At 57.6% G+C, this 21,140-nt stretch overlaps 3 protein-coding genes across 7 annotated transcripts in view; all 3 read left to right on the top strand.

The window, feature by feature from the left end:
• Positions 1-7,899, top strand: part of AKT2 (AKT serine/threonine kinase 2) — a 52,135-nt gene extending 44,236 nt beyond the window's left edge. For 2 of the 5 annotated variants that reach the window (XM_054710754.1, XM_054710755.1), the window contains exons 7-13: positions 824-889; positions 1,998-2,066; positions 2,776-2,898; positions 3,946-4,074; positions 4,269-4,483; positions 5,181-5,283; positions 6,317-7,899. In XM_054710754.1, the coding sequence (XP_054566729.1) occupies positions 824-889; positions 1,998-2,066; positions 2,776-2,898; positions 3,946-4,074; positions 4,269-4,483; positions 5,181-5,283; positions 6,317-6,937 (1,326 nt within the window). In that variant the 3' untranslated portion in view covers positions 6,938-7,899. Of the gene's footprint in view, positions 1-823; positions 890-1,997; positions 2,067-2,775; positions 2,899-3,945; positions 4,075-4,268; positions 4,484-4,987; positions 5,076-5,180; positions 5,284-6,316 lie in introns of all 5 variants that reach the window. The other 3 variants (XM_008139592.3, XM_054710756.1, XM_054710757.1) reach the window with 3 other exon arrangements.
• A 4,801-nt stretch (positions 7,900-12,700) lies between these two features.
• Positions 12,701-16,514, top strand: CCNP (cyclin P). Its single transcript, XM_028142689.2, has 7 exons — positions 12,701-12,751; positions 12,821-13,018; positions 14,273-14,362; positions 14,436-14,591; positions 15,168-15,326; positions 15,410-15,561; positions 16,275-16,514. Exons 1-7 carry the CDS (start codon positions 12,746-12,748, stop codon positions 16,438-16,440), a joined length of 927 nt encoding a protein of 308 aa, XP_027998490.2. The 5' UTR covers positions 12,701-12,745; the 3' UTR covers positions 16,441-16,514.
• Positions 16,515-18,973: 2,459 nt separating this feature from the next.
• TTC9B (tetratricopeptide repeat domain 9B) lies at positions 18,974-21,039 on the top strand. The gene is made up of 3 exons (XM_008139595.3): positions 18,974-19,388; positions 19,918-20,100; positions 20,856-21,039. Exons 1-3 carry the CDS (start codon positions 18,974-18,976, stop codon positions 20,957-20,959), a joined length of 702 nt encoding a protein of 233 aa, XP_008137817.2. The 3' UTR covers positions 20,960-21,039.
• The last annotated feature ends 101 nt before the right edge of the window (positions 21,040-21,140 follow it).

Genomic DNA, 21,140 nt, shown 5'->3' with positions numbered 1-21,140 from the left:
TCACTGTCCAAGGCAGGGTTTCTCAGCCTCAGACATTTGGGCTGACTGTTCTCTGCTATGGGTCATGCTGTGTACTGTGGTGTGGAGCAGTGACCGTCTCCACCCAGGAAAGCAGTAGCTCCCTTCCCCCTGAGTTGTAACAATCAAAAATGTCTTCAGCCATTGTTACCAATTGTGCCCTGGGCATGGACTTTCCCAGAGGGAGAGGCATGTCTGGGCTGTAGGTGGCTCAGGACTGTCAGCAGCTCTTGGTGACTGCGGAGCCTGTGTTAGAGTCAGCGGGAGGGCTTGTGCAACCACTGCTGGGCCCACTCTGTTCCTGGTGGGTCCGAGGAGGGGCCCAAGAATCCGCTTTTCTCCAGTTCCAAGGTGACACTGATGCTGCCCCTGTGGGGACCACACAGGACCGTTACTCCACAGCCTGGAGTCCTAATTCTAGATCGAGTTCTTCTGGCAGAACATTTACAGGTGGTGATTCCCTGGGCCTGTGACATGCCTCAGGGATCTCACGATGTCTGCTTGCTCCCTCTTAGGGGTGTTAAAATTGTCCTGTGGGCTCGGGAGGTGACAGCCTGATCCCTTCATTGTGAAGTCCCCATCAGCCTCTCGCCTTGTGGTTTTGAGAGCAAGCCACTGAGTGTCCTTGCCGTGGTCCCTTGTTCCTTAGGGCTTGTGGATGGTAACGTGCCACTCCTGCCCTTCTCGCTCTGCATAATGGCTAGGAACGGAGTTGTCTTTCTCCAAGATGTTGCCCCATCCCTTAGGTTGGGGGCATGCGTGCTGTCGCCCACCAACCCCTCACCTGGCCTCTCTCTGTCTGCAGGATGAAGTCGCCCACACAGTCACCGAGAGCCGGGTCCTCCAGAACACCAGGCACCCGTTCCTCACTGTGAGTGGTACTCCCTCAGACCTGTGCACAGGGGAGCCCCAGGCCAGCCCCTTTGGACAGACTGGGAGCAAGCCCAGCCCTGCTGCTGGGAAGCACAGACGTAGTGTTGGCCAGGTGACTGGGCCAGGTGTTGCTGGGCTCCCCAGGTGGCCTGAACCAAAACCCAGAGGTGGCAGCTTCTTCCTAGACAATGGCGTCATGTCAGCACCTCAGACGACAGGTGCAGTGACACTGCAGGATGGCCCAGGGAGCATGGCGGCCGTCTTTATGAGTTCGAGGCACTTAGCCCCGCTGGTCAAATGGGAACGTTATTTTTTGTTTTTATTTTACAATGTAATGCTAGAAGCAGATGTATCATTGTGCTGCCTGTCAACTTACGCTGAGCAGATGATGCCTCTTTGGGCTACAGCTATTAGTTAAATGGACCAGGTTGAGGATGGCTTATGGGTTGTTTCTGTACCTCAGTTGCTTTCTAGGTGTTCTGTTAAGCCACAATACTTGTTCAAATAAGATCTTCCGAGGTACTTCCATGCAGCAGACAGGAAACAGTGGAGTTGTGAGCAGAGGAGCAGTGAAGGGTTCTGAGCAACCCTCTTTAGAGCTCCTCAGAGCAGTGTGAGAGCTACTCTTCGTCGGCAGATCGCTTGTCCAAGCCGTCTTTGGGGCCAGCTCCAGGTCGAGATCAGCTCCAACTCCCAGCCAGCAGACCTCGTGTGTGTGTGTGTGTGTGTGTGTGTGTGTGTGTGTGTGTGTGTGTGTGTGAGTGTGTGTGGGGGGGGGGGGAGGAGGGAGGGAGAGGGAGGGGGAGAGAGCGTGCGCGCGCTTAATGCATTTGACTGTAAAATAGAGGAGGAAGAGAGATGTGAAATGGCTCTGCTTGCTCAAAATAGTCTCTCTCCTGACCTTGCTTCTTGGAAGCTCAGTGGCAGGCAGAGGACAGATTGTTCAGCCTAGTAACCTCTCCCGGCCCCCAGGGCCATGAGCCCACTCACATACCCCAAAAGGCGAAGCTGAGGTTTGAACCCCGCTGCCCGACTCCTGTGGCCAGGCCAGCGGGGGAGTGTCTAGGCTGAATCGGCGGTGCCCCAGCCACTTTCCTTCCCCGCAGGCGCTGAAGTACGCCTTCCAGACCCATGACCGCCTGTGCTTCGTGATGGAGTACGCCAATGGTGGGGAGGTGAGCTGCGCTGCCCCGCCTGGCATCTGGGTGTCTCGTTCCCAAGTGTGGGGGGAGTGAGATGGAGGGTAGGGGAGACTTACCGGGGTCCGCTGGTCCCGTCCCCCGCTCCTTGAGGAAGGCATCACCGTCTTCACTTTACCGGTGGGGAAACACTCAGAGAGGTCAGTGGCTTGCTCAGATTCACACAGCCCGTGGGTAGGACACACGCCGAGGTCCCGCGGGGTGGAGGGGGCTGTGCGGGAGGTTGGACGACAGTGTGGCGGATGTTCTTGGAGGATGACCTGCAGAGAAAGCGTACGCAGGCCTTCTGCTTTCCCGAGTCTGTGCAGAGCAGTCAGCCCCTTGCTGGCACCCACTCCGTGACCCTTCCTCCTCTCTCGCGGTGTGACTCTGCCTCATGACCGTGGGCTTCGTCTGCCCCTCTGGGCTCACCGCTGTGGCCACCTGCTCATGACTGTGTCCTCTGCTTCCTTGCTGTCACTCCCTCATTCACTATCCCCTTCATGCAGGATGGCCCAGGACGGTCCCCTCTCTCCCTGCGGCCAGTCCTTCACGTGAACTCTTCTCTCAGTTGGTCCTTTTTGGTTGTCACTTGCCGGTTCATGGAGTAGATTTGACGTTTTCCCTGGACCGCCAGGCAGGGTTCCATCCTTCCCTCCTCTGGGCCAGGGGCCTGATGTCCTGTCCCCTTTCCCTCCTCCGGCAGCTGTTCTTCCACCTGTCCCGGGAGCGCGTCTTCACGGAGGAGCGGGCCCGCTTTTATGGTGCAGAGATCGTCTCGGCCCTGGAGTACCTGCACTCGAGGGATGTGGTGTACCGCGACATCAAGGTGAGTGCGTGGCCGCCTCCTGTGGAGGGCCCGGCTGCCCCAGGGCACACATGCAGGACTCACCCCAGGGAGTCAGGGAGGCCGAGCTTCCCCCACCAGGGAGGGTCTGTCCTGTCCACGTGCCTGTGTCTAGCTCCCTCTGGGGCTCAAACCCTTCTGCTCTGGCCCCTAGTAGTGGTTCCACAGCAGGCAGCCCAGCGTCAGGTCCCTTCTGAGCCTCCTGTGGGCAGAGGCTGCTGAGCAGTGGAGGGTGTAAACTGGTGCAGGCACTTTAGCGGGCAGTTTGCAGCAGCCACCAGCAGTGGACGCGTGCGCACTGTGAGCCAGCCATTGTGCCCGAGGCGTGTGCACCACAGGAACAGGTACCTGTGTGCACCTCAGAGTGTGGACACACTCCTCGCAGCACTAGTCATCCTAACCCCAGGGGTCCGCTGTCGGAACATGGATGAAGTCCAGGTGGTGTGCTCGCACACGGGCTGCACAGCAGTTAAAGAGACCACACTCAGCCACACACAGCAGCGTGGATACGTCCCACAGGCTGACGTTGGGAAAGCCAGAACAGACAGGACGAGTCTGTGTTGACAGGTGTAGGTATAGGCAGGGGAAACTGCAAAAGAGAGAAGGAAGTAAAATTACTTCTCTGTCTGGAGCAGGGGATGGCTAGTCACAGGGAAGGGGCACATGGGGTGTCTGAGGGACTGGAGGTGATCTGTCTTGACCTGGGGGAGGTTGCACAAAGGCCCACCAAATGGCCCATTGTGTGACGTTTAGGAAAAAGGAGAGAGATACTGTCCCTCCATCCAAAGTGGGGGAGGGGAGGGGAGGCAGGTTGGGACAGGACTCAGCTCCCCTGAGGGGTGGCCAGGGACTGGGGAGGTGTGAGCCTCAGAGGGTGAGGGCTTAACCCTGTGCTGGGGTGTATCCCGTAGCTCAGCCTGGAGCCCGTGATGTGACAGCCCCTTCCAGGGCAGGGCTGGCACGTGGGGTTCAGGGAGGTGGCAGGAAGCCCGGGAAGACATGTTCCTGATACACTGACTGTTCCTACAGCTGGAAAACCTCATGCTGGACAAAGATGGCCACATCAAGATCACTGACTTTGGCCTGTGCAAAGAGGGCATCAGTGATGGGGCCACCATGAAAACCTTCTGCGGGACCCCCGAATATCTGGCACCCGAGGTGTCTGGGGCTGTGATGCTGAGGGAGGCGGGGCCCCGGGACCGGGTGCTTCCCCCACCTAGACGCTCTGAGGGCCGGGCTCCAATTCCTTAGATTGGCCTCCCCAGCCCCAGGCAGAGCCTTGTCCCCACTGGACCAGTCAGCTCCTAGGCCCCAGAGTATGGGCCTGGCCCCTCATTGCCCCTCCCCCTCAGGTCCTGGAGGACAACGACTACGGCCGGGCTGTGGACTGGTGGGGGCTGGGCGTGGTCATGTACGAGATGATGTGCGGCCGCCTGCCTTTCTACAACCAGGACCACGAGCGCCTCTTCGAGCTCATCCTCATGGAGGAGATCCGCTTCCCGCGCACGCTCAGCCCCGAGGCCAAGTCCCTGCTGGCTGGGCTGCTGAAGAAGGACCCCAAGCAGAGGTGAGGGCTGGCCACTGCCCTGCGCTGCCCAGCACCACCTGCTGCCGCTGCTCCCTCCGCCCAAAGGGGCAGCGCCCACAGGCGCACGCACTGGTGGGTGTGCTGTGTGGTCCCCACAGCTGGCACTTGGAGCGCTCCCTGGGGTCAGGCCGCCTGGTTCTCTGCCCGCACTCCCCTGTTTTATGGGGATGCTGAGGAGCAGGGCAACCCTGCCCTGGCCATGGTGGCCCAGTCATACGTGGCAGAGCCGGGATGTGAGGTGGCCAAATGCCCCCTCGGTTCACATTCTGGTCTTGGCCCCAGTTGCAGTGTCCTGGCTCTGGCCCTAGGCACGCGTTCCCTCCTGGCCTCACTTTCCTCCTCTGCGAGGCGGGGGTCTGTGGCCGGGACAGGCTTGTGAAGGCTGTTCAGGGCCTGCGTGTCACAGGCCCAGGCCTGCACCGAAAGCGTCTCCCAGAACCTGGCTGCCCCGGGAGGCGGGTGCTCATGGCCGTCTCTGCCCAGGCTCGGCGGGGGGCCCAGCGATGCCAAGGAGGTCATGGAGCACAGGTTCTTCCTCAGCATCAACTGGCAGGATGTGGTACAGAAGAAGGTGAGTGCCACCACCACTGCTTCAGCAGGCGCTCGGCCGCTGTGGTGGCCTGGGCCAAAGCCTCCTGGCCTCCGGGTCCTGAGCCTGGGCTCCTCTCCTCCACAGCTCCCACCACCCTTCAAACCTCAGGTCACATCTGAGGTCGACACCAGGTACTTCGATGATGAGTTCACTGCCCAGTCCATCACAATCACACCCCCGGACCGCTGTGAGTGTCTGCGGCCCGCGTCCTGTGGGCTGGCCGGGCGGTGGAGGGCGTCTGCTGCTGACCCAGTTCTCCAGGAGGAAGCTCGCAGGGCTTTTGCTCTTAGTCGTCTGCGGGCCCAGTGAGCTCACCACAGCCCTGGGTCCAGCCTGTCCCTGTGGTCCAGGCAGAGGTCTGGGTAGGAGATGCTTGGGGAGTCGTCGGTACCGAGATGGCAGATCCATAGTTGTATTCGCAGACCACCCAGGTCTTTGGAGCCGGATTATTCACTGACTCTGTAGCTGTTTGAGTTCTTACTCTCACCCGCCCAGTGCTGGGCTCTGCTGGAGACAAGGCAGTGATGGAGATAGCCCTGGGCCTGGCCCTCAGGGAGCGCTCAGTCCAGGTGGGGTGGCAGCCCAGAGTGGTCAGGACAGTGTGTAGGACCACAGGGACTGGGGAAACTCGGAGGAAATGCCTGACTGCAGGTCAGGGAGGGGGAGACGTGGCAGTGAGACTCAGTCCTGGCAGAAGGAATGGCTGTGGGACGTCTAGAAATGAGAGCGTTGCAGAGGTCAGAGCAGATGGGGAGGCGAGAGGAGAGGGCGTGGACGAGCAGGAGGGTCTTGTCCCCTGGGAGGAGTGGCGATTGTACAGGGGCTGTGGAAGGGCTTTTTAAAGAGGAACAGGGTTGCATCAGGGTTTCAGCAAGACCTTTGGCTGCATGTGGAGGGTTTGTGTGGGTGGGAGTGGTGGCCTGGGCAGGAGCTGGGCAAAAGAGGTCTGGGCAGACCGGTGTGGAAGGGGAGGAGGAGGAGAGCAGGGAGCTGGTGGGATGCCGAGGTGGCTGAGTGAGCAGCTCCAAGACCTGGGAGCCAGGCTATGACCACAGGGTCTCTGTCGGGGAGGAAGTCTGTGGACACCTCACCAGCTGGCGTTTCTGCCTGTGGTCCTTCCTGAGATTCATTCCCCTCTGTCCCCCTCCCCGGGAGTCTGGCCGGGGTGCTGGGCCCTCTGAAAGCCCGTCTTCCCAATCCACCTCCACTGACCCCTGCAGATGACAGCCTGGGCTCTCTTGACCTGGACCAGCGGACTCACTTCCCCCAGTTCTCCTACTCGGCCAGCATCCGCGAGTGAGCAGTGCCGCCCGCCTGCCCACCGCCGCCACCGCCACCGCCACCACCACGGACATGCATGGCTGCCGACGCCGCCGGGGGCTTCGTCTTTTTGTGTTTTTTTTTTCCGTCTTTTTTGTTTGCATCTCCACCCCTCACCCCTTCCCCCCATTTCTAGTTTTCAGCCCTCTGCCAAACTCCTCTCAGTGGACCCAGTGGCCCTGCCTCCAGGACCCTGTCTGCCCTCACTTTTGCGCCCAGATCAGGACTGGGGAGACTGTGCCGCGGCCCCAGGACCTGGCCTTTGGGCAGCTGGGAAGATTTTGGTTTTTGATGAACAAGTCCCAGTGGGAGCGGAAGTCGGGGGCCTGCCTGAGGCTGCCTGCTGTGTGCTGTGCCGCCCTCAGATGCGGACAGCGCTCTGGGGCAGCCTTCCGTGCCTGTCCTCAGGCTCCGAGTGGCCTGGTGAGGGGACAGTCCAGCCCCTCCCCACACAGCAGCGGAAAAGCAGTGAAGTCCAGGGCCAGGCGGGGCCTTCGGGAGCTGCAGGAGCAGAGGTCTAGGGCTCCCTCGGGCTGGGGTCGGTTACCTGGTGGGGAACCCAGAGCGGCCAGGGGGATGGACGCTGCCTCCCTGTGCCCCACGCTGCTCTCCTGACCCTGTGGACGAAGTAGGAGGAACATTGGGGCCTAGTCTGCCCACCCCCAAGCCCCGTGCCTTACCAGGGCTTCCTTCCAGCCAGCCTTACCTCCTGCTGGACCTGGGCCTGGCCCTGGCCCCTCCCAGGATGGGGGCCAGCATTGCCCCTTCTCTCTGCCTGGGGTGGAGGGGTGCCAGCCTCGGCTGTTACACATCTCGCACCGAGACAGTATTGGGCCCCATGAACTTGGTTGAGGAGGGGCCGGGGAAGGGTGTCTCTGGTACGTACTGGGGTGGGGCCTCTGAGGAGGAGGCTCCAGGCCACCCCCCTCCCCCAGCCCCACGTTCTGCAGCCTTAAGGTGAACGTGTCAGTGCTATGGGCACTCGCGTGCGTGCGTGCTTGGACTGTGTGCTGTTGGTGTCCTTGTGCATCTAAGTGCACATGGGGTGTGTGTGTGTGCATGTGTGCTGGGTATGTATGTGTGTGAGCAAGCGTGTCCCGGCCTCAGGTGTGTGGTGTGTGTGCGTATGTGTGTGGACTCGGGCCCCTGGCCCTGACCCCAGCATTTCATCCCAGGGGGAGGGGTGCTGGCCTAGTGGGAGAGCCACACGTGAGGTCCCCTTGCCGCACTGTCTCTCCCCCTTCCCCACCAGCATCTCCGGGTGTTTGGAACGTAACTTTTGTGGTTTTGATCTTCCCACCTCCTGTACTAGGTAGTTCACAGAGAGACATCTGGGGGGGGTGGGGCTGGTCTGGGGGGTGGGAGGTCTCTCCTTTTTGTGTGTGTATGTCATTTATCTGACAGTTCTCCCTCTTCCCCACTGGCCTTTCCCTGTTCCTCATATTTGTACGGTACAAGCAATAAAGACTCGTTTCAGACCGGGCCCACCACCTGGGCCTTGCCTTGCTTATGGAGTGGCCCCAAGTGCCCCCTGCCTCCCGCTCCCATTGCTGTCGGGGCCCTTTAAGTTGTGGAGGCAGAGAAGGCGTCCTGGGGGCGGGGGCGGGGGGGGGGAGGTGGTGTCCGCTCAGGCTGGAGAGGGAGGGGACTGCTGGGAGTGGGAGCTGTTGAGTTTAGGAAACTCGGGGCCTGTGGTGGGGTGTGGTGGACAGAGGTCACCCCAGGTGCTCAGGAACTGTTAGGCAAAAAGATGGGGTGGAGGGCCAGGTGGCTCTGGACAAAAAGGTATGTGAGGGGTCACTGGGCCCTGGCAGGGCTGAGAGGGAGCATGTTCACTCCCGAGGTGCTTGAGCCCTAGAGCAGGCGTTGCCTGTGCATCTGCACCCCCAGCCCCCATTTATGCTAAACTGGGAGCCTCCAGGCCCCCAGTTCCCTACAGATTCCTTGGTCTACCACGCATTTGTGGTGGCTGTCAGCTGGGAGCACCTCAGGTTGGGCCACAGCCCCTTCGTTCGGGAGTCCTCTGACAGCTGGTTCCCCTGCTTGAGTCCCTTCCCAGACGTGGGGCCCAGGCTCCGTGCTACGCACAGGGGACTGCAGGCCGGTTTTGCAGAAGCTGTTGGGGCTTCCCACACGGAGTGTTTGAGGTCTTAAGTGAGGGGAGCAGAAAAGCTGAGTCCAGGAAGTCTTTGTTTCCTGCGTCCAAGACTTGAGGAATTTTTTGGATTTCTTCCTAATTTCATATGGACATTTTTTTAATTATAAAAGTATGCCTTGGTGAGAATCAGATAAACAGGCTTATGAAGAAAAGCCTTCCCCTCCCCTCTAGTCGTAGTCTGAGGGGCCGGTGTTAGAGAGTCCTTTCAAGAACCGTCACGGCTCTCCGTGTGGTCTGTCCCTGGGGACCTGTCACAGTCCTTGGGCAGATTCCTGTAGGTTAATCAGCTGCTTCCTCCATTGAACTTAATGTCCTTAGATGCAGTGGTGCTTCTTATTCCTGTAGGACTTCTCCCAAACTGGGAGTTTTAGGTGAAAAGATTTTAATAAAATTTTACCAATTAGAAGAATTAAATTTTGAGTCATCTGTTTTTTGTCATGTGCATGTAGAAAATGTCACAAGTTTTGTGTGTGTGTGTAAAGAATAATGCAACAAAGCAAAAGTGTGCAGAAGGAGGTAAAAATCACCCGATCCCAGACCCGGGGCCCTGAAGGTTCTCAGTCACCTTCTGCACAGATGGGCGTGGCATCGCGACAGGCTGGCTCCGGTACAGCTCTCCTCCCAGGTAATCCGGCCACGCCCCTGGGCTGTGTCCTGCCACATGGAACCCACACTCCCACCACCTCGTGTTCATTCGGAGGACGTGGGGTCACCGGTAACGATGAGGTTCTTTCTTAGTCCCTTCATTTGGAGGAGCTCCTGTGGACGTGGCTGTGATGCTTTCCAGTCACTTCACAGGGTCCTTCAGGGTGGACACACCTCAGCTGAGTCTGCTCCCCTGTTGACAAGGATTTACTTGTTTCCAGGTGTTTTTGTTGGTTTGTGCTGCTCCCACAGTACTGAAGGAAACATAACAACCCCCTTACTGTGCTTGTGCTTTCATTTCTGTGGCCTACATTCCAGGGTTGCTGCATTTTAATGTGTCAGATGGCTTTCCAAAAAAGTGTGATTCACGTATTTCTAACGTTGATTAGAAATCATTTCAGACTGGTAGAAAACTTTGAAACTTTTAAAAATAGTGCTAAAATGACTCTAGGGTTAGAGCAGGAAATACACAGGATGAACCTGGAGCATCCAGTCGTGCCCAGAATTAAGGACCTAAAAGAAAAGAAAACCTCACTAATGGCATGTAAAGGGACACAGGAGCCAATGGGAAGAGCTGCTAGTGGCCAAAGCTGAACGCAGTTCGAGCACCAAAATAGTGTAGTATTGGTTATACCCAAAGTGGTGAGGACAGCCAGATCTGTACGGAAGTCCCATACTTCCTGTAGATGCTCTGCCTCCAGGGAGCATGTCCCTCCGGTGTGGGCTGCAGAGCGACTTCTTCCAAAGAGTACAGTGGAGGAGGGGCAACGCCTGGCAAAGACCACATCAGCCGGTGATCAGAGTCAACAGCAGTGACAGTCATGTTGGCAGCGTGTCTGATACGATGCAGTGAGGATGGTACCCTGTCTCTGTGGCCTTCCTCTAGAACAGACTCCCCAGTCTAGAAGAAAACAGACACCAGGCAAATCCCAACTGAGGGATGTTCTACAAAAGACCTGCACTAGTTCTCAAACTGTCAGGGTGGTTCAAAACAAGGAAAGCCTGAGAAACAGCCAGGAAAAGCTTTAGGAGACAAGGAGACTCAGTGTAATGTATCCTGAATGGGGTCCCAGAACAGAGAAAGGACATTAGGTAGATAGGAAATCTGAATAAGGCATGGACTTGAATAACATTTCTATGGTTCATTAAATTGTGACGAATTACCACACTAATCCTTTTATATAATAAAGGGCTAATATGCAAATTAACCAAATGGCAGAATGACTGGTTGCTATGACACGCACTGACCACCAGGGGGCAGACGCTAAATGTAGCAGCTGCCTCCTGGTGGTCAGTGTGCTCCCACAGGGAGCACCACTCAGCCAGAAGCAGGGCTCACGGCTGGTGAGTGCAGCGGCGGTGGCGGGAGCCTCTCCTGCCTCTGGGCAGCGCTAAGGATGTCCGACTGAACACATCCCCCGAGGGCTCCCAGACTGCAAGAGGGCACAGGCCGGGCTGAGGGGACCCCCCCCCCCCCCAGTGCATGAATTTCGTGCACCGGGCCTCTAGTGATGTATAAGATGTTAATAGGGGAAATTGGGTGTGGGGTACTTGGGAACACTACTATGTCTGCAACTTTTCATAAAGCTGTTTTTTTATTTTAAAAAGTACAAGTAAGTCTTGTCTCCACGCAGGTTCCCACAGTGTTTTACATTTACTCTAGTCCCTCCCCCTCCACATCTACATATCTGTCCTATAATGAGAACATTGTCTCAACCACAACCCAGTGATCAAGGTCAGGACGTTAACAGTGAAACAATGTTCTTCTCAGACCTTCATCAGGCTTTGCAGTGGTCACACTGATGTCCTTGTGTACCAAAAAGGGAACAATTTCCTGGCTCGTGACTCAGTCCGGCTCGCTGTTGAGCCCCGTTGTCAGGGTTGAAGCTCACGGGCAGTTATTTTGCAGAATGCCCCTCAATGAGGGGTTACTGCCTGATGCTTTCTTATGGCTATGTTCAAGCTATTTTGACAGGAATTCCCAGAAATGATGTGCCCTTCTCAGTGCAACTTACCGGGCGGTTCCAAACAGCCCATGAGCAGGGTGACTACTCCCATGGTTAAGGTGGTTAAGGTGGCGTTGGTCAGGTGTCTCCTCGGTCACGTTACAACGTCTCTTTGTAGTTAGTGTATTGTACAGAGACACTTGGAGAATGTAAATACCCCGGTTCTCACCACCAGCTCACCAAAGCCCTGAGCCAGGCGGGTGCCTGATGTGTTTAAGGACCATGAAGAGGACAGGGTGTTTCAAGTGGAGGGGAGGAGACGGAGAGCAGAAGGAGATGAGGTTAGAGAGGGCCCACGGGACCTGGTGGGGGAGGGGTCTGGTTGCACTGTATGTATGACAGGCAGCCATTGGTCCAGCATCTCGTTCTGTTTGCGTTGCCAGCCTCTCTGACTCCGCTGTGCCCTCCACTTGGGGCATCTCCCCGGCCTTTGCTTTCCTGGCTCCTTTCCCAGATTTTAGCTCCAATGTCACCTCCAAGAGGTCCTTCCAGACAACTCTAAGTTACAAACCCAGCCTTTCCACTCATTCATTAGCAGATACTTTGTTCTAGGCATCGGGGACACAGCCATGAAAAACAGACACGCCTGCTCTCATGGGGTTCACGTTCTAGTCAGGAGGGAGAGAATAAGTACAGAGATGGGGACAGGACGTGTTCAGGGCGATGCTGTTCATGGAGAGGGTGACATCTGAGTGAACACCTTAAAGGAAGTGAGGGGTATCTGAGGTGAGGGAACGTCAGGCAGAGGAACAGCAGAGGCCCCGAGGTGAGGTTGAGGATGAGCGGGGAGGCCAGTGCGGCGGGAGAGGGAGGAGTGAGGGAGGTCGGGTAGGAGATGAGCGCACAGGTGTGTGCTCACCTGTGGGAAGATAACGTAGAACCTCGTGGACTTTCACTCTGAGCGGATGGGAGCTGCAATGGAGTTCGGAGCAGAGGCCAAGTGAGACCTGGCTCGGGTGTGCACAGGATCCCTGTGGCATGTCCGGGACGGAGAGCAGCGAGGAGCTGCTGCACCAGGCCAGGCCCAGCGATCCTGGCGCCTTCTCCCCACCGCCCGCCGCTCTGGGCCTACAGGCGGCGGCTACAGGGGATTTGCTCACCCCGAATCCACTGCCCGGAGCACAGAGGCCTTCTCTCCATAGTGGTGAAGTGACTTGTAGCTCCTATGAACTAAGCTTTGATTCTATTAAGCCCCGAGCTGGCCACTTAACAAACACAGTCTTAGAAAATCCTCGGGACAACGGTCAATGGAAACAATCCCTACTTCATAGCAGAAGAGCGTGAGGCTCCAGGAGACTCCTCGCCATGCGGTAAGTGGAGGATGAGAGCTGGACCCCAGCTGCCTGACCCTCTAGGGTCTGCAGTGCTCTTCGCCATTGACCACGCACCTGCCCGCCTGCCCAGGTGAAGCTTACTCCGCGCGCATGCGCCCAGACTTGTTTAAAGCGCCGGCGGCGCGGATCCTCGCTCCAGTAGGAAGAGGTGGGCTCTTGGCTTCGCCCTCGACGCCAGCCTAGAAGATGCTGGTGAGCTACGGGAGCCCGGGTCCCGCTCCCGGCGCTCCAGGCGCTGACCCCAATCCTTCTCCCCTGCAGAGTCCGGCAGCCTCCCTTGACCCAGAGCCTGCGAGCGCCCCAGTCCCCGACAACGTCCCCGCGGGCACGAGCGCCGCCCCAGGACCCCCGGAAAGGCCCGCGGGACGGCGCGCGCCGCCGGGGCTGGAGGAGGCTCTGAGCGCGCTGGGGCTGCAGGGAGAACGCGCGTACGCCGGGGACATCTTCGCCGAGGTCATGGTGAGGCGGGTGGGACACTCCCTGGAAGCCGCCCCAGCCCGGAGGGCAGCGAGGGGGTGGGTTGGCCCAGGCCAGAGCGGCCGGGCTCGCCTAGAGCCCGTGTGATGGGCATTTCTGAACTCCCTCCCGGCCAGCCTGTCCGCCCCTTCCCAACCCCACCCCAGGTTCCCGGCTGGTTTTTCCTAAACGGTTACCTTCGAATGACTGTTCCCACCTCCCAGGCTGTTTGCAGTTCCTCCCCTGGTACTTCAGACCCCTCCTACTCGTCCCTCACACTTATTCGTTCAACAAATATTTAGCAATTTATCAACAAATGTTTTTTTCTATCCTCCCTGTGCCTTAACGAATTACAGAGTTTCAAAGTAACTTTAACAACTGTTTTTGAGCATGCTCCAGGCGCCGGGCATGTGGTGATGAATAGTCTGTCTTCACTGTGGAAGGCAAAGCAAGTGTAGTGTAACTTCAGAAGGGCCATAAAGACCGAGACAGGCCGAGACACGCTGTCAGAGGAAACGCTCAGGGGATGAGTTTATTTAACACGCGTCTTGTGAACATCTCTTCGGGGCCAGGGTCTCTGTGACGAGCTGAGACACAGCTGGGATTTGGACAGAAATCCCTGTTCGTGTGGACAAACAAAATACACAATGAAACATAGCCATCTCCAGAGTGGAAGTAACATGAGGGAGATAAAGTGATGGGACAGGGAAAGAGTCAGGGACGTTTTAGCTGATGCATGAATGACAGAAGTCAGCAGTGCCAGGAGCTGGGGAGGGACCATTTCAGGTGGAGGGCATAGTACGTATTGCATAGGTACTGAGGGAGGGATACGGTTGGCATAGCCCAGGGCCGAAAGAAGGCTGGGGCAGCTGGAGTGTGAGGAGAGAGAGGGAAGAGGTGATGTTGGAGCAAGGACGGGGCCTGGGAGAGTCTGAGAGGAATTGGATTTTCTCCTGAGGGTCCTGGAAGCCGGGGAAGTGTTGTAAGCTGGGAGTTCCTTGGTCAGGCTTATACTCTAGAAAACGGGTGTTCTGAGGATGGATTTGCCTGGGAAGCAGGGGGAGATGCTGTGGCAGGGCGCTGGGAGGGTGGCTAGGGAAACATCAGGAGAGAGTCCCGGGTTCTAGATGGTGACGGAAGAGGAGCGCATCATCTGCCTCCACCAGGTGTGAGGAGGCTGCCGCACCCAGGGCTGGCGTTTAGGAGCGAGGCGGCGGCACAGGTGTGGAGAGTTAGGCCGTCCCTACCTAACCCCAGGTGTGCCCTGCGCTGCCCCAGACGACCCTGCCCCGCACCGTGACCCCAGAGATGCGCGCACTCGTGGTGGACTGGCTGGTCCAGGTGCATGTACGTAGGTACCAAGAAGGGGGTGGGGCTGGGCCTGCGTGGCAGCCTGAGTGTAACCTGCGCCCCTCCCCAGGAGTACCTGGGCCTGGCGGGGGACACGCTCTACCTGGCCGTGCACCTGCTCGATTCCTACCTGCGCTCCAGCCGGGTGCGCCTACACCGCCTGCAGCTGCTGGGCATGGCCTGCCTGTTCGTGGCGTGCAAAATGGAAGAGTGCGTGCTTCCCGAGGTACTTCCGGGGCGGGGCCAGGAGAGGGCGCGCTTTCTCCTGGCCGCAGGCACAGGCTGAACTGTGTGCCAAGCACCGTGCCCAGCAAACACTTCATATTGTCTTGGAATCCCAGTAGCTCTGATGAGGTCGGGGCTGTCCGTGTGTCCTTTTAACAGGAGACTAAGACCCAGAGAGAGGAAGACATTTGCCCAAAGTCAAGTAGTTGGGACTTGGACTTGGTTACGTAGTTATAATCCTTAGTGAGTCGTTACAGTTAGCACGTGTGAACTCGGTGCATTACCACAACTGCCTGGTGAAGTAGGAGCAATATCCCCGTTTTACAGATCAAGAAACTGAGTCTCAGAGCGCCCTGAATGTCCATGTCACACAGTGCGGACGTGGTAGGGTTTGAGCTCGAATCCAGGTTTTTCTGACTCCGAAGCCCATATTCCCTAAGACTTCCGCACAACACATCAATAGTCCCATTTTACAGACCAGAAAACTGAGGTCCAGAACGGGGACGGACCCGAACCCAGGGCAGGGAGTAACAGCCAAGGTCCAAGACTCCCCCACCTCTTCCTCCCCAACCCGCAGCCCGCCTCCCTCTGCCTCCTGGGCGCTGGCTCCTTCTCCCAGGCCGAGCTTCTGCGAGCCGAGCGCCGCATCCTGAGCCGCTTGGATTTCCGCCTGCACCACCCAGGTCCACTCCTCTGCCTGGAGCTACTGGCTGCTCTGGCCGGGAGCAAACCCCAGGTGCGAGGGGAGGGGAGCAGGGGCGTGGCCTGCGCGGCTAGGGGCGTGGCCTGACGATCTGGCAGGTGATGATGCTTTGGCAGGTGATACTTCTTGCCACCTACTTCCTGGAACTGTCTCTACTGGAGGTCGAGGCAGCTGGGTGGGAGCCCAGTCGCTGCGCAGCTGCGGCGCTGAGCCTGGCGCACCGTGTGCTCCACGAGGCGGGCTCTGGGTTGGAGCCGGCACTTTACAGGTATGGCCACAGAGGAGGGCCCCCCCCCCCCAACCCAGGTGGTGGCTTCAGGATCTGCCTTCCTGATCGTTGTCTTTACTGTCTCAGAGAGTGAGAAATAATTATTGGGGGGAGGGCACGATGGCACCCAGACTTGAGTTTTCTGGGTGTAAGAGAGAATGGGGTATTTGCCTAGCCTTGGGTTATCCCATTTGCTTTTCTCTGGGCGGGTCTGAGAGAGTGGGGTATTGTCCAGATTTGGGGACCCTTAATCTTGTCTAGGGTGGAATATAGGATCTCCCCAAGCCCGCAAGATGCTCTAGCTGTGTTTCAGGGCTGAGAATGAGAGGTCTGCTAGCCACTAACCGCAAATGAGGTGTCCCTTTAGCTGCTAGAGCCCCTGTCCCTGTTAACCATGCCACCAAGGGGCCGGGCGAATTGTCTTTGTTCCCAGCCGCGCCCACCGGGTAGAGCTGGATGCCAGTCCATCTTCAGCCCCAGTCCTTCCCTCCTCCAGGGCCCTGGCGTTCTCTAACTGCGTCCTGTGGGGAGAATCGAGGGTCTGCCGGCCCCTCCAGTCACTTTCTAGTCTGGATGATGGGCCACGTGCCCTGGAAGGTTTCCGGGGGCCCAAGTCAATGTGTCTTCTCCGCCTCGAGCCCCAGCTCCGAGGACAGGTAATCTCCACCGCCACCCCTTGCATCCATCTTAGTTTCTCCGTCTTTCCCCCGCAGCCCCGCGGAGTTGGACCCGCTGGAGCCGTGCATGGCCCGCGCGGTGCTCCGAGGCCCCGCACCCGGCCGTGCTGCCATCTTCCTCAAGTATGCGAGGCCACAGCGTCGGGGCACCAGCTTCTTTGCTGCCCGCCTGCTCTGCTGTCCCCAGCCGGGACCCCCTTGAGCCCCGAAACCCGTCAAAAAAGACTCAATGTGTGTCTGTCTCCCACTTCAATAAAAGAGTTTCTTTTATTCCGAGCGCTCTCTGTCCTTATTGGTCAAATGCTGGTCCATCTCTTGCTTTTGATTGGTTACTTTCCGGGCCTCATCCCTTGGGTTGGATGTTCTCACTAACTTCCTTAAAGATGAAATTCCGAACTCTTCCGCGAGGGGGCACTGGTGGGCTTCCGCCCAGAAGGCTCAACAAGATCAAACTGGGATCCCAAGCGCCAACATTTTCGGGAGATAGATGGACAGGGAGGCGAAGAGGAAAATTCCAGTGCAACCTGAATGGCCCTCCGTCTCAGAGTTGGGAAGAATCTAGGAGGGATGGGCTATGGGAAACAGAATGTCTGCCCCAGGCATGAATTCTACCTAGATGTTTACCAGGTTTTCAGATTTTGTTCAAGTGAAGCTGAAAACCTGCAATTCCTTAAATACCTCTGCTTTCCTATGTTGGCAACTAATTCAATATTTTTGAATGGTTGCACAAGCCCAACACATCGCCTGCGAGGGTCATCTGTGGCTTTATGGGTCTTTGATAGCAAGAGTTTTATAAGTGGGATCTGATTTACTTAACTTCATTGTGGTGTATTTAGATTGTAAGTTAAATGTTCACAAAGTTTTAGGACGTTGCTTGACACCTAGTAGGTGCTGCGAAAGTGCCAGCATTGCACCCTAGCAGGACTGTGAGTTAGTGGCAGTGGCCCTGTGTCTACCAAATCCCCGGCACCTAGCCATTTAGTAGGTGCTCAGAAAATATTTGTTATCAATCAGTGGATCGCCATGTTTTTAATTAAAACAAAACACACCTGAGGTACAGAAAGATGACTTCACTGCTCTGGAATTCAACTGCAGGAAGATTAGATTCTTAACCAAGCCAGGTTTTGAAGGTGCAGGGAAGAGAAGTTCCTGTCCTAAGATGGTCAAGGTTGGACAGGATGGGGGAGAGCCTCACTCAGCAAAGTGCAATAAGAGGTAAAAGCAGATGCTGCTATTGGAATGGAAGGTGCCTTGTTCAGGTTTGGGGGATGTGGTGTGGGGCCTGCCATGGGACCTCCTGGGGGAGATGTGGGATGGGAGGGGAAAGGGACAATGGAAGCACAAGCTTGGTTCTTGGGGCTGAGGACCAAGCTAGGGTCTTGTGGGGGTGGGGGGTGTAATACATAAAGTTATTCATTCATTCAACAACCAATATGGATGCTGACTCAGAGCCAGACACTTATGCTCACCTATCTCATAGTCTCACCGATGATAAACACAGATTGTTAGTTGCCAAGCATGTACCAGGCCTTGTGCTAAGTGCTTTGTCTGCAAAATTCAGTCCCTGCCACTACTCTGAAGCAAGCTCACCTGTAATCCTCACGTTGCACAGAAGGAAGGCAAGGTGGAGGCAGAGTGAGGAGCTTGCCCAAGGTCCCACTGCTAAGTGAGTGGCTAAGGCGAGCGGAAGGACAGCCATCTCTTTCAGCCTCAGTTTTTCTTCCCAAAGGTTCTCACATGTTTTATTTTCTGTTCATTCCTATGCTTGCACCACTCACTCTGGGCTGTCACCTGCATTCCCACTGGTTTTTCTACCCAGTGAGCTCGATGAGGGCGAGAAGCAGATCTCTCTTGTTCATAGTTATCTCCTCCTCTAGGAGACCCATTGATTCATGACAAATGTTGTCTTCACTCACCACTGCAGTCCAGGGCAGACACCTCCTCGGGGCCCTCAGAGCCTGTTGTGTGGCCTCCATCCGGGGCTTGGGCCCTCTGCCTGCACCTCCCCCATCCTGCCCTGACCACTTTGCCTGAGCTTCCCAGGCTAGCCCACTCTGGGCTGTCACTGGCTACTGGTTTGTCTCCTCACGGGACTAGAGGCTCCATGAGGATAGGGCCCGAGGCTCCCTCCTTCCCCGCTATATCCCAGCATCGCCCGGCCCAAAGCTTGGCACAGAAAAGATATCAGTGAATATTTGCCTGTTGCATAGATAAACAAATGAGTTTCAAAGTTGCTATCATTGTCCCTTCCATGTTACTGAGGAGGATATAGAATCCTGGGTAATTTAGGTGATTTGTCCAAGTCATATGTAACTAGTGAGGAAAAACCCAGGAATTGAATCTGGGCACCTTGATTCCAAAGCCTGTATCCTTATCCAACATGCCAAATGCCTCGTGGGCTGAAAACCAGCTTTTCACGAGGTTGAAATCTTCCTGTTCTTTTCCCCAGACGTACCCTTTCCTTCTAGAAAGCTTTGGGAGCTTTGGGCACGAGGAAGGAGAGCAGGCAGAAGGGTAGGGGCGTGGGGTGAGTGGAGAGGAGGAAAAGGTGGGCTGGAGAATGAGGGCTGGGGCTGATTCGAAGAAAAGCGTGGGGAAGTCTTGAGGGGTTTCTCTAGACCCATAGGGGGCAGCCGGAGTCGGCCACCGGAGGTGAGGGGCGGGGAAAGGGTGGGGACAGGCCCGCGCCGGGGCGCAGCGATAGCTGCAGCAGCGGTCTGCAGGAGTTTCCCACAATGCAGCGCGGCGCGCTGTCCCCGGTGCTGATGCTCAGCGCAGCCCCGGAGCCTCCACCGCGTCCACCTCCCGCACTCTCCCCGCCGGGCCCGGGTCCCCGTCATGGCTCCGCTCGGCCTGGTCCTGCCCCAGAACCGTCGGGGGGCCTGGGCGCGGCGCTCGATAGCAGCCTTCGGGCCGCTGTGGCGTTTAAGGCGGAGGGTCAGCGCTGTTACCGAGAGAAGAAGTTCCGGGAAGCCATTGGCAAGTATCACCGCGCGCTGCTGCAGCTGAAGGCGGCGCAGGGGTCCCGCGCTGGAGGCCTGCCCACCCCCGCCCCCGGGCCCCCCACCAGCCCGGGGCCAGCCCGCCTCAGCGAGGAGCAGCGGCGCCTGGTGGAGAACACGGAGGTGGAATGTTATGACTCTCTCACGGGTATGCGGCCGGCCGTCGGGAGCGCAGAGGGTGCTTCTGTGACGGGGTGGGAGTGAGGGGCAATCCTGAAGCCTTGGGCGGGGTGGGGTGAGCGGAGGCGCTGGGGTCTGTGTGTGTGTGTGGCGGGGACAGCAGGACTTATCAAAGAGGGGGCTTGGGGAAGTAGGGGACCACGGGATGGAAGGAGCTGGGATGCAGGAAATGGGCTTTGGGCTGCCACCGCGAACCTCAGGTGAGAAAGCCTTGCCCTGGATGCACCATTTAAAGCCTCATCCCTCACCTGAGCTCGGCCTCAGTACTCCCCCCCTCCCCCTACGAAAATAGCCTGAGCTCTAGTCTGTTTTCACACCCTCTAGCGGCAGTGCAGGTTGATTCCATTCTGATTGGTCAGAGGCTCGGCAGCCCCTGGTGGCCTGAAAAAGCCCTTAGGCCCGGCTCAGCCGTGCGACAGGGTGGGGGGTTCCCTCGGGGATGTGAAGTCTGGGGTTGCCGGCAGGCTCTGAGAGCCCCGGTCCCGGCGCCCCCGCAGCCTGCCTGTTGCAGTCGGAGCTGGTGAATTACGAGCGGGTGCGCGAGTACTGTCTCAAGGTGCTGGAGAAGCAGCAGGGCAACTTCAAGGCCACCTACCGCGCTGGCATTGCCTTCTACCATCTGGGTGACTATGCGCATGCGTTGCGCTACCTGCAGGAGGCCCGAAACCGGGAGCCCACAGGTGAGTGGGGTGGCGGCTGGGCGGAGCAGGGAGAGGGGCTGGAACAGAGCAAACAGGGCAGGAAGGCCAGGGCACAGCTCCCTCCACCTCCTCCTACTCACCCACCCACCCACCACCTCTCATCTATTTATCGACTCACTTTGGTGCTTCCCATTTAGCCCATTCCCTATGCACTCACTCCATGCCCCCCCCCCCCCAACACACATTCATCCATCCACTCCCTCACTGACCCACCCCCACACCCACCCCCACACCCACCTGTTCTCCCAGCCACCACTTGTGAAGCGCTTGCTGGGAGTTAGACCCCCGGTGGGAAGTGGCAGGGCGTTTGCTGGGGTGGGACAGGGAAGGCAGAGCTGGAGACTCGCTCCCTGCCCTCTGGGTGTGTTGGGGTGCAGAGAGAACAACATGAGATTTTGTATTAAGAGCCAGTGAGGAGGAGCCCAGCCTGCATGACCTGGGCTGTACAGGGGAGTGGAGGCAGGTAAATGGTTTGGGGAACAGGCTTTGCGCAGAAGTCACTGGAGGGTTAGAGTATAACAGGAATCTGAGCCGAGCATTCCTGGCAGGGGAATAGCAAAGCTGTTCTGGAGGTGTGACCTACCCCTCCCTTGTGGGGGCTGGGGCTTTTGAGGAAGGGGTCTGGCAATACCAGCTGGGGAGCCACTGAAGGCTGGGGACAGTGAGGTATGAACTGAGGTGCTACAGACGTCACCCAGGACACCCAGATAATGCCCTGCCCACCGTCCCCGCAGACACCAATGTCCTACGCTACATCCAGTTGACCCAGCTGAAGATGAGCCGGTGCAGCCTGCAGAAGGAAGACAGTGGGGCCCAGCCTCGGGATGTCATTGGCTGAGGCCACCCTATGGGGACTGCCCCTCCTCCCCCTCCCCCTCTCTCCCCACCTCACTGTGTAACTTTCCTGACTCATGTGTTTGCTGGTAAAGAACTTATCATAACCTCTGTGTGTGATGTTCTTGTGGGAACCAGAGAGGGGACATAGGTTTGGGCCTCACCCTCTGGACCTCAGAAATCCA

This window comes from Eptesicus fuscus, chromosome 21 (assembly GCF_027574615.1).
Source record: "Eptesicus fuscus isolate TK198812 chromosome 21, DD_ASM_mEF_20220401, whole genome shotgun sequence".
Taxonomy (NCBI): domain Eukaryota; kingdom Metazoa; phylum Chordata; class Mammalia; order Chiroptera; family Vespertilionidae; genus Eptesicus; species Eptesicus fuscus.
This window is presented reverse-complemented; position numbering and strand designations above follow the sequence as displayed.

Coding starts and splice junctions, on each gene's coding strand:
- CCNP (XM_028142689.2), top strand. Junction 14,363..14,435: donor ACTGGCTGGTCCAGGTGCAT/GTACGTAGGTAC, acceptor GCCCCTCCCCAG/GAGTACCTGGGCCTGGCGGG. Junction 15,327..15,409: donor TGGCCGGGAGCAAACCCCAG/GTGCGAGGGGAG, acceptor ATGCTTTGGCAG/GTGATACTTCTTGCCACCTA.
- TTC9B (XM_008139595.3), top strand. CDS start 18,974: ATGCAGCGCGGCGCGCTGTCCCCGGTGCTGATGCTCAGCGCAGCCCCG. Junction 19,389..19,917: donor ATGTTATGACTCTCTCACGG/GTATGCGGCCGG, acceptor GCGCCCCCGCAG/CCTGCCTGTTGCAGTCGGAG. Junction 20,101..20,855: donor CCGAAACCGGGAGCCCACAG/GTGAGTGGGGTG, acceptor CCGTCCCCGCAG/ACACCAATGTCCTACGCTAC.